The sequence below is a fragment of the Salmo salar genome, chromosome ssa20 (assembly GCF_905237065.1).
Source record: "Salmo salar chromosome ssa20, Ssal_v3.1, whole genome shotgun sequence".
Classification (NCBI taxonomy): Eukaryota; Metazoa; Chordata; class Actinopteri; order Salmoniformes; family Salmonidae; genus Salmo; species Salmo salar.
Genome location: NC_059461.1, coordinates 72,764,836 through 72,787,399, shown reverse-complemented (window position 1 = coordinate 72,787,399; position 22,564 = coordinate 72,764,836). Strand labels below are relative to the sequence as shown.

The 22,564-nt window shown below is 40.1% G+C and overlaps 1 protein-coding gene across 1 annotated transcript in view; it reads left to right on the top strand.

Moving 5' to 3' along the window:
- Positions 1–1,971: 1,971 nt before the first annotated feature.
- LOC106581294 (solute carrier family 12 member 9) overlaps positions 1,972–22,564 on the top strand; it is an 84,861-nt gene continuing 64,268 nt past the window's right edge. The window contains exons 1-6 of the mRNA XM_014163255.2: positions 1,972–2,591; positions 13,104–13,238; positions 13,593–13,730; positions 14,316–14,633; positions 18,432–18,539; positions 18,634–18,745. Coding sequence (XP_014018730.2) covers positions 2,366–2,591; positions 13,104–13,238; positions 13,593–13,730; positions 14,316–14,633; positions 18,432–18,539; positions 18,634–18,745 — 1,037 coding nt within the window. The 5' untranslated portion in view covers positions 1,972–2,365. The remainder of the gene's footprint in view (positions 2,592–13,103; positions 13,239–13,592; positions 13,731–14,315; positions 14,634–18,431; positions 18,540–18,633; positions 18,746–22,564) is intronic.

Genomic DNA, 22,564 nt, shown 5'->3' with positions numbered 1-22,564 from the left:
ACATGATTGATGTTCAAGTGTCGAAAAAACATGTTTGGCTGTGTCATATTTTATATTGAAATATGATTTGCTTATTATTTCAGTATTTTCAATATGCATGAGATAGCCTGTTACATGGAATGTTATAACAAATTGAAATCATTAAATGCATTCCATTAAAGGTGTAGGCTATGTAAATAATTCAATATATAGACGTTATGTAGCCTACCCATGGTTTCTATTTATAGACTACATCCGTATAAGATAAAATCTAATGAAAGAGTGTGGACTTTTGGTATTAGTGCTGGACTCAGTGATTTATTTAGCAGCTTTTAGGTTGCGATTCCACGGTAGATGGAAGGATTAGCCAACAGCAACATAATTACTGTAGGCTAATTTATTCCAACGATACAATGTCACTTGTTGAGTGTAAACAGGTGTCAATTTTCGTTTCGATGCAAAGTTTCCAGTATAAGGAAGTAAGACACGGAGATTGTTACAATGTAATATTTTAAACCAAAATGCCTTGACAAGTTGGAGAGAGTTGATTGGACAAACGGGCTGGCTCATATGAGCAGATGACAAACTTGAAAATACTGGCATCACATGATAAATCTAGTCAACGGATTGAGCTCCGTGAAATCAGCGCCAATATGCGACATCAACGTGTCCCAAATAGCTTCAAAATAAAGGTCCTCCATTTACTTGAACACAATGGCTTGTTTGACATTGCCAACTGACTGATCTACAAATCACCTTGCATCATAAATAACTACTTTGTAGATCAGTCAGTCAGCATTTACCCACGATGCATGGTGATTTGACTCTCTTGAACAAGGCCAGCATCACACAAGCTAGCACCATAAGGCCAATTTTCTAATAAAAAGCCCTTGAAAAAAGGTTACTTGACTGTTAAAGAATGTTTTTCTGATTTAACAATTCAAAAAAACATCTAGTTTAAAGTTAGTTAAGCACACATTTACTGAAAACACAAAGATCATAGTGCCTGGTGACTAGGTTTCTTCCTAGGTTCCTGCTCCTATGGTTTTCCTAGCCGCTGTGCTTCTGCATCTTCATTGCTTGCTCTTTGGGGGTTTAGGCTCGGTATCTGTAAAGCACTTTGTGACAACTGCTGACGTAAAAAGGGCTTTATGAAATACATTTGATCGATTGATCAACAGATGTTTGATTCTATGCCATTTATTTTAAACTATAGACGTCGTCAGCGTAAAAAGGGGGCATTTCAGAATCATCAGACCCTCTACTACTAAGATCCAGTTTCATACCATGAAGATTTACCATAAGTGTCTATTTTTCAGCAGAAAGCTACTGTGACCGCTGACCAAAAAAATATACCCCAATAACACAAGGCCTTATTTACAGCTCTCTAAAAAATACCCCAATAACACAAGGCCTTATTTACAGCTCTCTAAAAAATACCCCAATAACACAAGGCCTTATTTACAGCTCTCTAAAAAATACCCCAATGACACAAGGCCTTATTTACAGCTCTCTAAAAAATACCCCAATGACACAAGGCCTTATTTACAGCTCTCTAAAAAATACCCCAATAACACAAGGCCTTATTACAGCTCTCTAAAAAATACCCCAATAACACAAGGCCTTATTTACAGCTCTCTAAAAAATACCCCAATAACACAAGGCCTTATTTACAGCTCTCTAAGAAATACCCCAATGACACACATTTTCATGGTATGACACAGGATCCCATTAGTAGAGGGTCTGAGCATTCCAAACTTTTATCATTTCAAAAGTACAATACCAAGCAGATGTACAGGGCTGACAACTTCTGTAGTTTAAATGGTACAGTAGAAATGTGATGTGTAGAGCTATAATGAAAAAACTATTTAGAGGATGCAACAGTTCAACACATCAGGAGTCAGTTGGCAGTTGGCTTTTCATAGCTATGTATTCAGAGGTCAAGACAGCAACTTTTATTTTGAAAATGTGCTGTATGACCTAGATGTCGCTGGGTTCACAATGCTCACGGATTGTTGGAAAGTGGCTAAGGACAATTTTTACGAAAATGTGTGGCTTTTAATGTAGGCCCACGACAATATAGTGCTTTCTCTGAGTTCGAGTGGAGTTAGGCCACACGAGGAGAACATGTATTTATAATGTCGGTGTAGGCATTCTATATCACTACATTGATTAGCATTCAGACTTCAACGATTGGCCCGTGACAATGTTGTCCAGCGTCTGGTTACATTATTGAGAAAATCATGTGTTAGTAAAGTCACGCGAACTGATTTTGGCTTCTACGTTTTGGGAGTGAACTCTAGAAACTAGTTTAGTGTATGAAGCCGACACGTGCCAGCGTGTTCTAAAGTTCTGGCTAGTCCTAGTAGCCAACAGCAGCTTCACCATGTCGGAGAGGACACCGCTCCTGCACTATCGTCTCTCCACAAACGTCAATGAGCAGTCGGGGGAGCATCAGCCGTGTCTGTCTGGGGAGACTGTGGAGCAGTCCCTGGCTTTTTCCAGACTGAAGTCGGCGCACCACAGCCGTCCCAAAAAACTCTCCACATTCTTTGGCGTGGTGATACCCACCTTACTGTCTATGTTCAGCGTGGTGGTCTTTCTACGAATTGGTGAGTATAGCCTACGGTTATTTATTACAATGTCCGGTGAGTATAGCCTACCGTTATTTATGACAGTGTCCACAACATAGCTTTACTTTAGGCCCATGTTGGTACATTTGAGCCAGTTGTTGCCTGGAAACCCGACTTTGAATTCAATTGAATTCTTCATCGAGCATAAATTAGAGTTTGAATCAGGAAAGTTAACTCTCACGACCTCTACAAGCCAGAATGTGAAATAAAATGTTGACGTTAAAATGTAATTTTATTCAACATTCTTGAATAAAAATACAGGCCTGATGGGAACAATTTTTTTCGGTCAACTTTCCAAATGTCGACAAAACAAAATACTCTAGACAAGGTGGGATCTTCTTGTCGGTAAAATGAATGAAATGATTAGATTACAGATGAAGAAAGTTATGATCAAATTCACAGGGTGGTGAAAGTGCAAGGTGATGAGTTTAATGCGCCTTTCCTATAGATATCGAGGGTCTTATTCTGGTGACCAGATCATCGATGTTTGGCTGTTTTTTTTAACAAAATAATCTCGCTCTTTTGCCAATAATAATCTCATTATGTAGGCTATATGTGCGCTCTAGCCAAAAGCGGGCAGATACCCTCGGGCCATTGTGTAGAATTAGGGGCGCAACTTTGGTTTTAGAAGTGGGGGGACATCATTTGGCGGGGGTTTTGGGGGTCCTCTCAATTTTGGGGGGCATCTGAAGCTATTTTCCTGCATTTCTACACAATCTAATATGGCCCTCCTAGCGGTCTCTATTTAGAACAACAAAAAGTAAGCAAAAATGCCCACAGTCATCTAGGTAAGAGATCATTATTAAATATGCTGAAGTGATTGCAGTGGCGACCCGTCATTCAGGGCAGGTGGGGCAGAGCCCCATTTTCTTTTGAGCCTCACATTTTTAGCATAAAAAAATAACAATAAAAAAAAAAAACATTTTGCCTGTTTTGCATGTTATTTTGGCATCAGTACGTGTCACATATCAGTTTGCAAACAATGTAAAATAATATATAATTGAGTTAATAAAGCTGCATACAAACATGGTCTCTTTTTTTGTTTTCTTAAGGCAGCTCCAAAATGCATGTATTTCCGCCTAGCTCAGTGCTTGCTGTGGTGGTGGGGAAAGCCAACAGAAAATACGGAGCTTTGCGCCGTGATTGGCTTAGTGTTCTGTCACTTATGGGGACACTAAGTCACCTCCAAGTCTAAGGGTAGAGCTCTCAAATTCAAGCCCATAGAGTTACATTAGAAGTGCCTATCCAAGAAGGCTCAAGGTCATTGGCCACAGATAAAATGACGTCAAATCACATATCTACAGTAGCTTTGATTGGACTGATCTAAATCTTAGCTAGCAGTCATCATGAATCAAGTTGACAAACTACTGGCAAATCCTTTTTAATCCTTCTCATATGAAGATAAATAATGAAGAGCAATTTATAGGTAAAATGTATCGGGTGCTCATTGGCCATTGGACGTAAACATTACACAACAAGTTGGAAATCGCAACAATGAGTGGTTTGGAAGGAGTCCGTGTCGCTAACTGCAAGCAATCGTTAGCCTGCTATTCAGTGGAGTGGCTTTGTGGTCCCAAGTCAAAGATGAAGGTTCTCTTTTCCTAGTTTTAAAATGATAAACATTCAACATTGGCCATGCTGTCAATGAAACATGATTTGTGCCGCTCTCAAAACAACTTAACTTGGAACTTCAAAATCTGATTTTAGTGAGTTCAAGACAACTGGGAACTCGGAGAAAAACGAGCTACGACTGGGAAAATACATTTTGGACTTTCATCCAACTCGGAATTGTAAATTCAGAACGCTGCCTCTTTCTAGAGCTACGACCTGAAGATCACTGACGTCATCATGATTCAACCTTTTTATATCTTCGAGTTCCCAGTTGTCTTGAAAGCACCATAAATCCAGAGAATCCCAGACTTTGATGACAGTTTGCCCAAGAAGATCCGCCGTGCCACCTTCCTGTTCAAGTGAGCACAGCACAACAAGGTGAGTCCAGAAATGTCTGGTATGCTGCTGCATAAATTATGTAATATGCCAGGGAGATATATATACTGTAGCTAAGAAAGTAATACTAAGTGTATGTTGTGTAGTAAGGTGGCCCATGTGCCTCACCCTAATAATTTGTCTATTTTTCACCTCTTAATTTCGCCTACTGTTCTGACTTGGTGGTGAACATGTAGCCTATGATCTGTTTTTGATAAATGTAATCATTGAATGTTGTAAGAGCTTTCATTGTCTGCTTATATGCCCCCTTTATTTATCCTACGGTTCTGACTTGGTGTACAGGGAGAACACTGTAAGAATGACCCATGTTCTGAATTCTGTCAGTGTTCATTTCAAAAGTACTGAACAAATAGTTATATTGACTACGTCCGTCCTAGCTTGCTCGTTAATGTCTTAAATCAAAATTACGAATAGCCTCTTATCCGCTTGTCGTCCCCTTATGCCATAGTTTGTACATCTCAATTGTCAGTAGAAAGCACATTTGTTAAAGAAGCAAGTCAGTCATATCAACTATATATTTTTTAAAGTCGTAAATGAGACTGTTTCGCTGCCAGACAAGGCTCCGCTGATAGCCAGGTGTAGCAGTGGTAAGGTGTTGGGACAGCTTTATGTAGGCCCTAATAGTTTGTGGGCACTGTTTGTCACCGTTATATTGCAATTAATGTATTGTTTAGTGTTGTGTAGTGGCTTTGCCGGCATTCATCTCACTTTAAAAAAAAATGTACCCACCAAGATGTACATGCTTAAATCGCCACTGCGTGATTGATAAGACTGAACTAGATCAATGATAATTAATCAATATTGTTGCACCTTTAACCAATAGCCTAACAAATGAACAACTCTTACAAAGTACAGACTTAATTTTTTATTCTTCATCAAAACATAATCTATATCAAATTTCAGCAACACCGCCCAACCCTTATCAGTCTAGTCAATGACTCAAATCTCTCCCCAACAGAACTTCCTTCCCATCTTTTTATGTCTCGGGAAAGGTTTGGAAAACATACGTTTTATAAAATCACACATACGCTACCATTCAAAAGTTTGGGGTCACTTTGAAATGTCCTTGTTTTTGAAAGAAAAGCACATTTCTTTGTCCATTAAAATAACATCAAGTTGATTAGAAATGCAGTGAAGACATTGTTAATGTTGTAAATGACTATTGTAGCTGGAAACAGCAGATAAAATAGTTGGACTATCTACATACAGTGAGCACCATAATTCATTGCACAGTGACAATTTTTTGTTATTTTGGTTCTGTACTCTAGCACTTTGAGTTTGAAAGGATACAATGACAACGAGGGTGAAGTGCAGACTGTCAGCTTTAATTTGAGGGTATTTTCATACATATCAGATGAACCGTTTAGAAATGGCAGCACCTTTTTGTACATGTTCCCCCCATTTTAAGGTACTACAAGTATTTGTTGAATTGGCTTCACAGATGTGTGTCGTTAGGCAGGTGTATTCATTTGTGTCGTTAGTGAATGCAGGAGAGTTGTTGATGAAAAGTATTGATTCTAGACTTTGCTATTGCCTTTGGAGGTTGTTATTGGGGTGTGACAACATGAGGAAGGCGGCAGTGTCGATGCAAATGAAGCTGGCCGTCATAAGGCTCAGAAATGAAAATCAATCAATCAGGAACATTGCAAAAACCCAAGTCAACAGTTTCGTTCATCATTAACAAGAACAAACCAACCGGTGAACTCAATTATGTCAAAAGACCCGGTAGACTGAGGAAGACCACTGTAGTGGATGACCGGAGAATATTCTCTATGGTGAAGAAAACCCCCTGACAACAGCCCAACAGATCAAAAACACTCTCCTGGATGCAGGTGTAGATGTGTCAGTCTACCATACGTAGAAGACTACACCAGCAGGACTACAGAGGGTACACTACAAGATGCAAACCACTGATACGCCTGAAGAACAGAAAAGCGAGATTACAGTTTGCTAAAAAGCACCTAAAAGGGCCCCAAGAGTTCTGGAGAAAAGTATTGTGGACAGATAAGACAAAGATTAACATGTACCAGAGTGATGGAAAGAGGAAAGTGTGGAGAAAAAAGACATGCCCATGATCCAAAGCATACCACCTTAACTGTGAAACATGGTGGAGGGGGTGTTATGGCTTGGGCCTGTATGGCTGCCAGTGGAACAGGCTCACTTGTCTTCATCGATAATGTGACTGCAGACAGAAGTAGAACAATGAATTCTGAAGTCTACAGAAATATTTATCTGCTCAGATAAAACCAAATGCCTCCAAACTCATTGGACGGCACTTCATCATGCAACAAGACAATGACCCTAATACTGCTAGAGCAACGAAGGGGTTTTTGATGGCCCAAAAAGTGGAAAATCCTTGACTGGCTGAGTCAATCACCGGATCTGAATCCAATCAAACATGCATTTTACATGCTGAAGAGGAGAGTGAAGGCAATAAGTCCCCGAAACAAGCAGGAACTGAAGATGGCTGCAGTACAGGCCTGGCAGAGCATCACCAGGGAAGATACACAGCGTCTGGTGATGTCGATGCATCGCAGACTTCAAGCAGTCATTGCATGCAAAGGATATGCAACCAAATATTAACAATGATTACTTTATTCTACATTATGTTAAACTGGCCAATTTTTGATGCCCAAAAATGTGGGGGACTATTACAAAAGCTTCTATAATTTCTAAACGGTTCATTCGATATGTATGAAAATACCCTCAAATTAAAGCTGACAGTCTGCACTTCACCCTCATTGTCATCAAACTCAAAGTGCTAGACTACAGAACCAAAATAACAAAAAAATGGTCACTGTCCAATGAATTATGGTGCTCACTGTAGGTGTACAGAGGCCCATTATCAGCAACCATCACTCCTGTGTTCCAATGGCACGTTGAGTTAGCTATTCCAAGTTTATAATTTTAATAGGCTAATTGATCATTCCAAAACCATTTTGCAATTATGTTAGCACATCTGAAAACTGTTGTGCTAATTAAAGAAGCAATAAAACTGTCCGCCTTTAGACTAGTTGAGTGTCTGGAGCATCAGCATTTGTGGGTTTGATTACAGGCTCAAAATGGCCAGAAACAAAGACTTTCTTCTGAAACTCGTCATTCTATTCTTGTTCTGAGAAATGAAGGCTATTCCATGCGAGAAATTGCCAAGAAACTAAAGATCTCGTACAACGCTGTGTACTACTCCCTTCACAGAACAGCGCAAACTGGCACTAACCAGAATAGAAAGAGTGGGAGGCCCCGGTGCACAACTGAGCAAGAGGACAAGTACATTAGCGCCTAGTGTGAGAAACAGATGCCTCACAAGTCGTCAACTGCGTTTATTTTCAGCAAACTTAACGTGTAAATATTTGTATGAACATAACAAGATTCAACAACTGAGACAAACTGAACAAGTTCCACAGACATGTGACTAACATAAATTGAATAATGTGTCCCTGAACAAAGGGGGGGGGTGAAAATCAGAAGTAAGTCACTATCTGGTGTTGCCACCAGCTGCATTAAGTACTGCAGTGCATCTCCTCATGGACTGCACCAGATTTGCCAGTTCTTGCTGTGAGATGTTACCCCAATCTTCCACCAAGGCACCTGCAAGTTCCCGGACATTTCTGTGGGGAATGGCTCTAGCCCTCTCCCTCCGATCCAACAGGTCCCAGATGTGCTCAAAGGGATTGAGATCCGGGCTCTTTGCTGGCCATAGCAGAACACTGACATTCCTGTCTTGCAGGAAATCACGCACAGAATGAGCAGTATGGCTGGTGGCATTGTCATGCTGGAGGGTCATGTCAGGATGAGCCTGCAGGAAGGGTACCCCATGAGGGAGGAGGATGTCTTCCCCTGTAACGCACAGCGTTGAGATTGCCTGCAATGACAACAAGCTCAGTCCGATGATGCTGTGACACCGCCCCAGACCATGCCATATAAGGCATCCAGACCTCATGAAAGTTGCACAGTATACCCTTAATCTTGTAATAAATCAAATCTAGTGATACATAACTTGATATTTCTGCCATCCATTGTTACATTGTGAGTGGATAACCCACCTTCCAATTAATGGCAATATGTTTCTTAGCTGCTATAAATGCTTGGTGACACAGTTTCTTTTGATAAGTCTCCAGTATCAACATTTCCAAGCAAACAAAAACAGGGAGAATCTGTAGATATGCTGAGATAAAATAACTTTTTGCCAGAATTCAGCCAGCCTTCACAAGACCACAACATATGCAAATATGTCCCCTTTTGTGTTTTACACCTCCAGCAGAATAGTAACATTTCTGAGTGATGATATTCAGTTTCACTGGCATATAGTACGTTCTATGGATGGTCTTAAACTGCAGTAATTTATGTCTGAGATTATATGAGGATGACTGGGCATTGAAACATATCTGTATCCATTCATCATCAGTCTCCCAGGTCTTCCTCACATTTTTGTTTAACATGTTTTGTCATCTGGAAAAGCCTCCATCAACCCTTGATACAGTTTGTAAATCAATTTTAGAGGTTTGCCAGACTGCCTTACAATAGATTCAATCTTTGAAGCTTCTGGCTTGTCCAGTGTTTACTGCACAGAAAGAATAAAGTGTTGCATCTGCAAAAAGGTTCCTCTCAGTGCAGTCAGACTGGTCTTCCCTGACTGCCTGACACTGATGAGACCTCTGTCACCATCTGATCCTGCTCAGATGAGGCATGAGAAGAATGACCTTGGTGTACATTTATACATTGATTCTATTCTTGGATAATATAATGGTTCAATAATTGAAATTACCATTATTCTCAGACCCCTGGCTGTAGCATATCCATCAACTCAAGATGGAACTTTGTATCCATTCACTGATTGTTATAATATACTGCAAAATTCACCTGAGCTCCGAAGACTGGTCTTCCCTGGCTGTCTGACCCTGCTGGGACACCTGTCACCATCTGATCCTGCTAAGACGAGCATAGTGTTGCGTACTGACTGTGCATCATGACAGTGAAGCCTGTAGAGCTGTTTATACCGTGTCAGTGTAACAAGTAGGAAATGAACTAGGGAAACTGACAGATCAATAATGTTACATTGCTATACTGACTAATAAAAACATTACGGTGAAAAAAATTGACTATCTACAGTTTCATTGTTTGATTCAGAATGTGTGTGTGGGGGGGGTCGTCATGTCAGAACACGTTATAATTCGGGAGGTGGCATACTCACTATATAATGTTAACCTGTTAGGGCTAGGGGGCAGTATTTGCACGGCTGGATAAAAAAAATTTACCCGATTTAATCTGGTTACTAATCCTACCCAGTAACTAGAATATGCATATACTTATTATATATGGATAGAAAACACTCTAAAGTTTCTAAAACTGTTTGAATGGTGTCTGTGAGTATAACAGAACTCATTTGGCAGGCAAAACCCTGAGACATTTTCTGACAGGAAGTGGATACCTGATGTGTTGTATTACCTTTAAACCTATCCCATTGAAAAACACAGGGGCTGAGGAATATTTTGGCACTTCCTATTGCTTCCACTAGATGTCACCAGCCTTTACAAAGTGTTTTGAGTCTTCTGGAGGGAGATCTGACCGAACAAGAGCCATGGAAAGGTGATGGCCCATTAGACACCTGGCGCGCGAGTTCATGTTGGGTACCCTCGTTCCAATACGTTATAAAAGAGTATGCATTCGTCCACCTTGAATATTATTCATGTTCTGGTTAAAAAAGGCCCTAATGATTTATGCTATACAACGTTTGACATGTTTGAACGAACGTAAATATATTTTTTCCCCTCGTTCATGACGAGAAGTCCGGCTGGCTTAGATCATGTGCTAACAAGACGGAGATTTTTGGACATAAATGATGAGCTTTTTTGAACAAAACTACATTCGTTATGGACCTGTGATACCTGGAAGTGACATCTGATGAAGAGAATCAAAGGTAATGGATTATTTACATAGTATTTTCGATTTTAGATCTCCCCAACATGACGTCTAGTCTGTATCGCAACGCGTATTTTTCTGGGCGCAGTGCTCAGATTATTGCAAAGTGTGATTTCCCAGTAAGGTTATTTTTAAATCTGGCAAGTTGATTGCGTTCAAGAGATGTAAATCTATAATTCTTTAAATGACAATATAATGTTTTACCAATGTTTTCTAATTTTAATTATTTAATTTGTGGTGTTGACTTGACTGCCGGTTATTGGAGGGAAACGATTTCCTCAACATCAATGCCATAGTAAAACGCTGTTTTTGGATATAAATATGAACTTGATAGAACTAAAAATGCATGCATTGTCTAACATAATGTCCTAGGAGTGTCATCTGATGGAGATTGTAAAAGGTTAGTGCATCATTTTAGCTGGTTTTATGGTTTTGGTGACCCTGTCTTTGAATTGACAAAACATTACACACAACTCTTGTAAATGTACTGTCCTAACATACTCTAAATTTATGCTTTCGCCGTAAAACCTTTTTGAAATCGTAAAACGTGGTTAGATTAAGGAGATGTTTATCTTTCAAAGGGTGTAAAATAGTTGTATGTTTGAAAAATTTGAATTTTGACATTTATTTGGATTCAAATTTGCCGCTCTTGAAATGCACCTGCTGTTGATGGAGTGCACCACGGGGGGGACGCTAGCGTCCCACCTAGCCCATAGAGGTTAAAAAAAATAAAAATATGAGCTCTCAGTAAAGTTGAAAATGCGATGGAAACCCATTTAACTTGTATGTTTTATTCGGTAGTGATTAATTTACATCTATCCATCCTTTTAAGGTCAACCCTGTTACATGAACTGAACTCTTGTTTTATTATGGTGAACCTATTCCTTTTTAAACAGTGTAAAAACAGGTGAGCTGGTTCTACTCTCATTCGCCATTTTCTGGTGGAAAACCAGGCGGGTCGGGCAGAACACGTCAACCCTGTTACATTTACATTTAACATTTAAGTCATTTAGCAGACGCTCTTATCCAGAGCGACTTACAAATTGGTGCATTCACCTTATAATATCCAGTGGAACAACCACTTTACAATTGTGCATCTAAATCTGTTAGACATAAATAGACAGGCTTGAAATGTTTGAACAATTTTGCGTTCAGTTGCTACTCCCTGATGCACACATGCTTTGATTGCCCCTGTCACAATGAGATTTTTGGATGATTTAAGGTGAAATCTTCAACCCTGTAACTTTATTTAGCACTTACTATAGGCATTTTTTGTTTTTAACCTCTTGAGATGGGAATAACGTGTTGAAAGTGCTCTTTATGACAATCTTGAAATTAGAAATCAAATGTATTTTTTTTACCACGTTACACTTGGTGGAATGACCCTTGTACCACTTGGAAAGTCCCTTGATGTGATACAGCACAAGGGTATGAACTCCTGAGAGGTATGGAGGAAAAAGTAGGTTAACGGATAGGGCATACTGGAGTGAGTGCATCCCAGGACACATTGGGAATGGATCGTTATGGTGGTCATAGTAATGATAATAAATGTGAAATATGTAAGACAACAATTTTGTTATTGGAGGAATAGAGTAGTTTGAAGTGGACTAACTTGGAGTAAAATATAGTTCTAGCTCTTGGAAGAAATGGCTTTATTGCCTCGCACCATAACTTTACTCTCGAGCCGTTAATCGCGTTCACATGATGCAGAGCTCGAAGTCCAATATCTGATGGCAATAATGACAACAGTATCTCTAATGTAATCACAAATATTCCGAAGATATGTTTACAAATACAATACCCATTCATCAATATCTCTCATCTGTTTTCTTTGTTCAGAGGTGTTTCATTCTAATCACAGTTCTCACGGTAAGTAAAATGGTCTGTCTGTTCTCTCTCCTGCCTTGATGTGCTCCCCCTCTGTTTTGCCCCTTGTCTCATGATACCTCAGCTGCTGTGGTGTAGACACGCACAGGCTGAACAGCCACCCGTTTGAGAGACAATAATACCATTCCACATAAGGCACAATGCACTGCAGTGCTTCTGTTTCAACAATGCATAGGAGAAATATGAGTGCTGCCCAGTGAATTGGAAGAGTTCTGTTTTTGTTAAAAGCATGAAATAACTTGTTATGCATTTTGACCTATTGTTGAATGTTGCAAGGAAATAGTAGCATTGTAGAAGTTTGGTATTTTGCCATAGGCTATTATCAATAAAATATATTGTCAGTCTAAACTGATTTTGTGTGACATTCAACAACATTTCTTAAACAAATATATCTGAATGCCTTGGCATGGTGTTTTGGTTAATAATGACATGACTCTGTATGAGGGAGGTGAGTCAAACTGCTTTCTCAACTGTGTAGTTAAGGTGAAAGCCAATGAGAATTCCCCACTGCATGTTCTTATAGACAATTACTGTAAATTCCAAGTTTCAACTTCCTCTAGGAAAGTTGTTCCACCACTTGTTAAATCACCAAACCCAGTTCCCGTTAGGGACTTTGAGATGATTTGAATTCGTAGTGTTGTTTAACCATAGTGTGGTCCTTGTGTTCTCTCCTGTCAGGTTTCGTGGTGGGCCAGTGTGGACTGTATCAGACTATAGCCATGTTCCTAGTGGCCTACTTCATCATCAGTATGACCGTGCTATCTGTGTGTGCCATCTCAACCAATGGAGCTCTGGACGCAGGAGGGGCCTACTGTATCCTCCTCAGCAATACACACGGCTGTATATGATAGTCAGATGTATAGACATGTTATTTCAGGCGACACCACCCCATATACTTTACACACACTCCACCTCAGTGTTCTTTCTTTTTCATTAATGTAGCATTGCATTCGTCCAGGTATTTGTGTGTGTGTGCCAGTGAATGGCTGGTATTGCTTTCATTTTATCTGTAAGACACATTGTGTGTGTGTGTATGCCTGCGCCTATCCTTTCAGTGCCTTCACTACACTATAGTGTGCACATACAAACACACACTCTTTCTCACACACATATTGACACTCACTCTTAACTCCTGTGAGTGCCAGCCTTAACTCCCTCCTCCCCCAGACATGATAAGTCGTGCGTTGGGGCCAGAGTTTGGGGGCAGTCTAGGTGTTATGTTCTTCCTGGCTAACGTGTGTAGCAGTGCCCTCTATATCCTGGGTCTGGTTGAGGCCATAGTAGCAACTTTCGGGCTTCCAGAAGGTATACAGCCATACTCTCTCCCTTTTACCTGCTTTGTTTGAAGGTCGATGTTTTTTGGGATGAATCTTGTCCTGGAGGCAGAGCTGTGCGATTTCCACAAGATGGGTCAGCGGCAAAGTCAACATTGGCTATATATTGTAAAAATTTATGAAAACAAAAATGTACTTTTTGGTCATAATTTAAGGTTAGGCATAATGTTGGAAGTGTGGTGCGGTTTAAAATCTGATTTTATTACTTTTTGGCTGTGACAGCTAGTGACTACCCTGCAGAGCTGCCTCCAGTACATGAGCCATCCCAATAAATGCCAACCTGCGCTCTGTTTACATTGACAGACTACTTTTCTAGTATGTTTGTATTTGATCTAAAACTAATCTGATTTCACAATGTCTACTAATGCATTGTATGCCCATGTTAAAGCTCATTGAATCAAACTGAATCAATTTAAATCAAACTGAATTGGATTCCCACCCTTTGACCTTTCATGGTCTCTTTCACCCTTTCACCCTCATTCCTTCTCTCTCATCATCTCATTAACCCCCTACACCTTTTAACCTACTTACCACCATCCCTCCCTCCCCACTCCAGATGGGGTGAGCCCAGCAGGTTCCCTCCAGGTGTTGCCAGCAGGGTATTGGTGGTCGTTGCTCTATGCCACCGGCATCCTCCTCCTCTGCCTGCTTGTGTGTCTGGTGGGGGCAGAGATCTATGCCAAGGCCTCCTTCCTCATCTTCCTGGTAGTCATGCTGGTGCTGGCCACCATCTTTATCAGCTTCTTCGCCGTGTGCCCGCGCACCATCCTCCTGCCTGCCGCCCTGCCCGTCCACAACAACACAGGGCCACAGCCACCCAACATGGCCAACTTTACCGGCTTTAAACTGGACACACTGCTGGGCAACCTGGATGGTGAGTAAGGGGTGTGTGCGTTACTCACCAACATAAATGTGTGTGCTTAATGTACTGTATGTGTCATGCTAAATAGAATTTCGCTTGATTTAAGGCTGCAATATAACTTTTTGGGCGCCACTACCAAATTGACATAGAAATGTGTGTTATAGAGCTTTCATTCTCATTGAAAGCAAATCTAAAAAGCAGTAGATCTGTTCTGAGTGCACTATGCTTCCTGTTCTTAAGTTTCGTTTTTGCATCTTTTAATTTCGGTTTTGTACACCAGCTTCAAACAGCTGAAAATACATATTTTTGGTTATGGAAAATATATTTCACAGCTGTTTAGATTTGTACAAAATTCTCTACGCTATACTTGCTTGTTTTCTCACATAAACTGAAATTAGGCGGTTTAGAATTTTAGCAACCAGGAAATGGTGGAGCAATTTGTGCATAATGCATCTTTTAAGGAATGAATATAGCAAATAATTATTAATGTGAGCATAGGCAATGTGAGTGATGTATCATGTCAGTTATGCATACTTTATGGTGGCAGAATTTACTGGTTTATACACACACACACACACACACACACACACACACACACTAATTATAGGCTTAGCCTCTTGATTTACTGAATGTTTACCAGGGTTGCTGGCAGTGAAAAAGGTAATTGATTATTTAGTTGTAATTAGTGGGTCTCGTAAATATCCTTTGGCTCCCCATTTCCACTGTAACGTACCAACCTGACTACTGAGCTGAAGGATTTATATTCTGGGTGGAAATCAACCTTCACCTTCAAAGACCTTGTTGTCAACAAAATCATACATTGACACACTTACACACTTTGTTTGCCACTCTAAAGCTTTCCCTCCAATAAGAAAGAAGTGGGTTAAAAGTCAATGGCTTCATAAAGTTGAAGTCGGAAGTTTACATACACCTTAGCCAAATACATTTAAACTCAGTTTTTCACAATTCCTGACATTTAAGCCTAGTAAAAATTCCCTGTCTTAGGTCAGTTAGTATCACCACTTTATTTTAAGAATGTGAAATGTCAAAATAATAGTAGAGTGATTTATTTCAGCTTTTATTTCTTTCATCACATTCCCAGTGGGTCAGAAGTTTACATACACTCAATTAGTATTTGGTAGCATTGCCTTTAAATTGTTTAACTTGGGTCAAATGTTTCGGCTAGCCTTCCACAAGCTTCCCACAATAAGTTGGGTGAATTTTGGCCCATTCCTCCTGACAGAGCTGGTGTAACTGAGTCAGGTTTGTAGGCCTCCTTGCACGTGCACACTTTTTCAGTTCTGCCCGCACATTTTCTATAAGGTTGAGGTCAGGGCTTTGTGATGGCCACTCCAATACCTTGACTTTGTTGTCCTTAAGCCATTTTGCCACAACTTTGGAAGTATGCTTGGGGTCATTGTCCATTTGGAAGACCCATTTGCGACCAATCTTTAACTTCCTGACTGATGTCTTGAGATGTTGCTTCAATATATCCACATAATTTTCCTACTTGATGATGCCGTCTATTTTGTAAAGTGCACCCGTCCCTCCTGCAGCAAAGCACCCCCACAACATGATGCTGCCACTCCCGTGCTTCATGGTTGGGATGGTGTTCTTCGGCTTGCAAGCCTCTCCCTTTTTCCTTCAAACATAACGATGGTCATTATGGCCAAACGGTTCTATTTTTGTTTCATCAGACCAGAGGACATTTCTCCAAAAAGTACGATCTTTGTCCCCATGTGCAGTTGCAAATCGTAGTCTGGCTTTTTTTAATGGACGTTTTGGAGCAGGGGCTTCTTCCTTGCTGAGCGGCCTTTCAGGTTATGTCGATATAGGACTCGTTTTACTGTGGATATAGATACTGTTGTACCTGTTTCCTCCAGCATCTTCACAAGGTCCTTTGCTGCTGTTCTGGGATTGATTTGCACTTTTCGCAACCAAAGTACGTTCATCTCTAGGAGACAGAACACATCTCCTTCTTAAGCAGTATGACGGCTGCGTGGTCCCATGGTGTTTAAAACTTGGGTACTATTATTTGTACAGGAGAACGTGGTACCTTCAGGTGTTTGAAAAATGCTCCCAAGGATGAACCAGACTTGTGGAGGTCTACAATTCATTTTCTGAGGTCTTGGCTGATTTCTTTTGATTTTCCCATGATGTCAAGCAAAGAGGCACTGAGTTTGAAGGTAGGCCTTGAAATACATCCACAGGTACACCTCCAATTGACTCAGGCTAATTTACATCATTTATCAGAAGCTTCTAAAGCCATTACATTTTCTGGAATTTTCCAAGCTGTTTAAAGGCACAGTCAACTTAGTGTATGTAAACTTCTGACCCACTGGAATTGTGATACAATGAATTATAAGTGAAATAATCTCTGTAAACAATTGTTGGAAAAATTACTTGTCATTCACAAACTATAGTTTGTTAACAAGAAATTTGTGGAGTGGTTGAAAAACGAGTTTTATTGACTCCAACCTAAATGTATGTAAACTTCTGACTTCAACTGTATGTACCACAAGCTATATCTGAACTTGACATGGCAAGATTAAGCATTTCTGTCCTTTTTGAATTCTAAGTCCTCCTTGACCTCTCTAGGGGGTGTGGGACGCTACCGTCCCACCTGGCCAACATCCTGTGAAATTGCAGAGCGCCAAATTCAAAAACAGAAATACTCATTATAAAAATTAATGAAACATACAAGTGTTATACATCGGTTTAAAAATTAACTTCTTGTTAATCCAACCACGGTGTCAGATTTCAACAAGGCTTTACGGCGAAAGCAAACCATGCGATTATCTGAGAACAGCGCCCAGCAGACAAATCATTACAAACAGTTAGCAGCCAAGAAGAGGAATAACAAAAGTCAGAAATGGCGATAAAATGTATCACTTACCTATGATGATCTACATATGGTTGCACTCCGAAGACTCCATGTTACACAATAAATGTTCGTTTTGTTCGATAATGTCCCTCTTTATGTCCAAAAACCTCTGTTTTGTTCAGTAATCCATTGGAACAAAGCGCGGTCACAACAGACAGACGAAAAATCTAAAAAGTACCATAAAAGTTCGTAGAAACATGTCAAACGATGTTTATAATCAATCCTCAGGTTGTTTTTGTCATAAATAATCAATCATATTTCAACCGGACAAAAGCTTCATCAATAGAAAAGGAGAAACAAGAAAGGCACGCTCCCGGTGACGCGCTGGACTCATGTCTGGAAATTTCCACTGTCCACTCATTGAAAGTGGTGTCTCGCTCATTTTTCAGAGTAAAAGCCTGAAACAATACCTAAAGACTGGCCACATGTAGTGGAAGCCATAGGGATTGTGAACTAGGTCATAAGTCTTTGTATGGTGGATAGGCTTTCAATGGAAAAACAGGCATTTCGAAATAATAGCACTTCCTGGATGGATTTCCCTCAGGTTTTTGCCTGCCATATCAGTTCTGTTACACTGACAGACATTATTTTAACAGTTTTGGAAACGTTAGTGTTTTCTATCCAAATCTACCAATTATATGCATATCCTAGCTTCTGGACCTGAGTAGCAGGCAGTTTACTTTGGGCACGCTTTTCATCCAAAATTCCGAATGCTGCCCCCTACCCTAGTGAGGTTAAAGGCAAGAGTCCAGCGCGTCATCGGGAGCGTGCCTTTCTTGTTTCTCCTTTTCTATTGACGAAGCTATTGTCCGGTTGAAATATGATTGATTATTATGTTAATCAATACAATTTTTGTTGTTAAATATCTGAATTTGGGGAGGATTTCGACATGAAGCTGATTGAATTTATATCTAACCCTCCCCTAGCTGACTATGCTGTGGACTACACAACAGGAACCATGATGTCCTTTGCCACGGTGTTTGCGGTCATGTTTAACGGTTGCACAGGCATCATGGCCGGATCCAACATGTCAGGTAATAAATCGTTTTTTGATCAAAGGAGTCGGTCAGGAGTGTGTGATTGTGTGCGTGTAGTCTGTGTCTAACCTGGTGTTGTGCTGTGTCCCAGGTGACCTAAAGAACCCTAGCAACTCTATCCCTCGAGGAACCATCACAGCTGTCATCTTCACTTTCATCATCTACAACCTCCTCAGTCTGATGGTGGCCTGCTCCTGTGACCGGTCAGTCACACACACACTAGTTTGGGCATAATCTATGTAGATAAACACACCTGTAAACACGTATGTTCAAATACAAATATAGGCACACACAAACACACAGGCCCAATCCATCTCAAACTTTACAAAAATTGACACTCACACACTTTCTCTCACTCCCTCTCCCATCTCTAGCTCAGTGCCAGTGTGCCGTATTGATGTGGCACTAACACAAGTGTTGCCAAAGTGCTAAAGTGACATAAAAGGCCCTTTAAAGATGCATTGGAAATCAATACAGCCATCAATTATACTCCTCCCTGTCCTCCCCTCTGCCTGTTTCGCCCTCTCCCCCTCAGTAGACATGGGCAGATAGAAAGGGAAGAGAAATATGCTGACTCATTGACCGTGTTTACATGCCCACCAATATCCCGTTATTATTTGGGATACTCAAGTATTTGAGTTGACGCATATGAACATCATATCACATTTATAATAACCCAAAAAAGCTTGTATTCCAGTTATGAGAAACCCGCATAAGATGCCTGGGAAATGCTGATCTTAGATGGGATACTGTGGCATGTAAACATCTTATCCTGTTTACTGTTGTTTTTGCAGTCTGCGCAGGCTCAGTATTGCATATCATGTGTGTTGATGTTTTCATCTGATTGTCAAACAAATCACTTATAAAAAAAATACATTTAAAAAAAGTAGGCTATACCTGCGCATTTCCATCCACCATAATAATTTATTTTGCTGATACACCGTAGCCTACTGGACCGTATAGCCTGGTGGCTTCGGCTACTTCCACCCCTAATTTAGATACATTTCTGCTTATAATTTCCAGCATTTGATAGGCCATTTGTCAACTATAATTATACATGCAGCTTCTGACTAAAAAAGTAGTGCTAACCAGAATGTCTTACATGAATGAATGAATGAATTAGTAATGTAGTTAACACCGGTAAAGTTGTCTGTTTTGGTTAGGGACCGTGGAGGAAACTCCACAACAGTGAAAAGATTGTTCCTGTGCAAAATGTCCAAATGTCATCAGTTTGGCTGGGTTTTAAGGAAATTAACAGTTGAGAAAACAATTAAACACCTTTCTGATAAGACTTCAGTTTGCCTTGGGTGCATATTTTATGTGGTAGAAATACTGTCTGCTTACGATAGTGTGAAATATATAAGTTACACATGCATTTGCATTTTCTGGAGATGCTGAAAAACCAAAATTATATTTCTCCACTCCTGTTCCCATTTGTTATATAATTCTAGGCCTACTACTAGAAATGGTTAATTCTGCAGGAGTTAATATGATATTTCTCTACATGTGAGAGGTTATAGGTCTACGGTCGGTGTCCAGATTTCTGTTACTGTTCCATTTAACCCATTTGAACTTAAATTAGGAATATTCACTTTATTTATGGATACAGGATACTCATGAGTGGGATATCAAAGGTGCATGTAAACAGCTTATTCCGAATAAGACCTTAAGCAGGATATGAGCTACTATCTGGAATACTTTGCGCATGTAAACGTGGTCATTGATGGATAATGTAGTAGTTGATCAGACGCTGGATCATGAAATCCTAGGTGGTTGATTTCTACACAATCTAGATCATGAGGGAAGTGGCATTCAGGACCGGTCAGTACCTGTCTCGCATGCACGCATACATCCTTTTTTACACTGAGGAAATTGAGTCCATTTCAATCCATGCTTCAGGATATGAACAAAGGATAACAAGAATGCATTTCCTTTTCCAGTGTGTTCAGTCCGGTTGTTATCTAGCTGTGTCCATATCTGCTGTTGGTTTAGTGTTGCTTTATTGATGTTGGACAGGGCCCGGCATGCAGTGGAGTGTGACTTTATTGGTCTTCGATAGTCGGACTGAATGGAGGAAATGTACAGGGTTTATGAATGATACTACCTCCAATGTCCTTTTATGGTACTTGATGGTGCCTCAACCATATCTAAACCTTTTACTGAACTGTCTCAGTAGTTACTGCACATGTGAAAACACACTGACTGCTCCTCCAGTTGTACATAGAGTACAGTAACCCCGTGGAAGAGTACAGTAACCCCGTGGAAGAGTACAGTAACCCCGTGGAAGAGTACAGTAACCCCGTGGAAGAGGACAGTAACCCCGTGGAAGAGGACAGTAACCCCGTGGAAGTGATAATGGTAACTTGGTAAAGTCACCATTTCATCATGCATGTTACTGGAATCATAAACTTTTTATTTCTGGCCAGGGAATTCCACATTGATTATAACCTAATTTACTTAAAAGGGCTGTATAACATTCTTGACTAGAGGTAAACGCTCATAAATGTCCATTTACATTATGAAACAGTTACACCCTTGTCACAAGGCAGGTCACAGGTTTTCTTTCAACAATAGGCCACATTTTCTTTAGTTGAAAGTTACAGTTGGTTGTCAGTTATAAGGCCGCAGAAAAAGTGGCAAGAGTTTTTCCAAGTCAAGTCACTATTCAGGAAAAACTCATTGCGCTAGTCAAGGATTGTTACATCTGTCACCAAACTAGAGAACTTTCTGCACTTATCATAAATATGATATTAACTTTTAAAGTGAATGTGTCACCAGTGTGTCATTAAGAGACAGACTAAATGGATTACTCAGATTAAATAGGAAGAATGTGCATTAAGAGACAGACTAAATGGATTACTCAGATTAAATAGGAAGAATGTGCATTAAGAGACAGACTAAATGGATTACTCAGATTAAATAGGAAGAATGTGCATTAAGAGACAGACTAAATGGATTACTCAGATTAAATAGGAAGAATGTGCATTAAAGCCATCAGTAAACGTCACGTCAACGTGACATTACTAAATGCCAAACACTGGACCCCCCCCCTTTCACCACAGACACTCTTTTATTTTATTTCACCTTTCTTTAACCAGGTAGGCCACTGCAACTGCGACCTGGCCAAGATAAAGCATAGCAATTTGACACATACAACAACACAGAGTTACACATGGAATAAACAAAACATACAGTCAATAATACAGTAGAACAAAAGAAAACAAAAAGTCTATAAACAGTGAGGGAAAATGAGGTAAGTTAAGGCAATAAATAGGCCATGGTGGCGAAGTAATTACAATATAGCAATTAAACACTGGAATGGTAGATGTGCAGAAGATGAATGTGCAAGTAGAGATACTGGGGTGCAAAGGAGCAAGATAAATAAATACAGTATGGGGATGAGGTATGTAGATAGATGGGCTGTTTAAAGATGGTCTATGTACAGGTGCTGTGATCTGTGAGCTGCTCTGACAGCTGGTGCTTAAAGCTCGTGAGGGAGATATGAGTCTACAGCTTCAGAGATTTTTGCAGCTCTTTGCATTGCTATAGCAACAACGACTCGATGAAGGGAAAGCAGTTGAATGTCTATCATGGTCTGGGTAAGTGATTTTCACTGAGGAGGAACAAATCATATCTTTTTGAGTTGGACGTTATTCCCCTTTTTTTGTCAAATAGTAACTTGGTAGCAGTACCCAGAAGTATCCAACAGGTGGCGGTCACACCATCTCACATGAGGAAGCTCCCTTTGTATTTCAGACTGACATTCTGAGGGGTTTCTTAGGTAGCGTTTACACGGGCAGCGCAATTCTGATCTTTTGACCAATCACATTAGTCGTTTTCGCATCAAATTAGATTTTTTTCAGAGCTGATTGGTCGAAAAATATCAGAATTGGGCTACCTGTTTCAATGCAGCCTTACTAATACAGAAATGATGTAACCTTTGAATAAAGACAAAGTAAATTGCTCCCCTCTTCAGCTAGTTACTCTGCATTCTTGGTAAAAGGCACTGTGTTCACGTAACA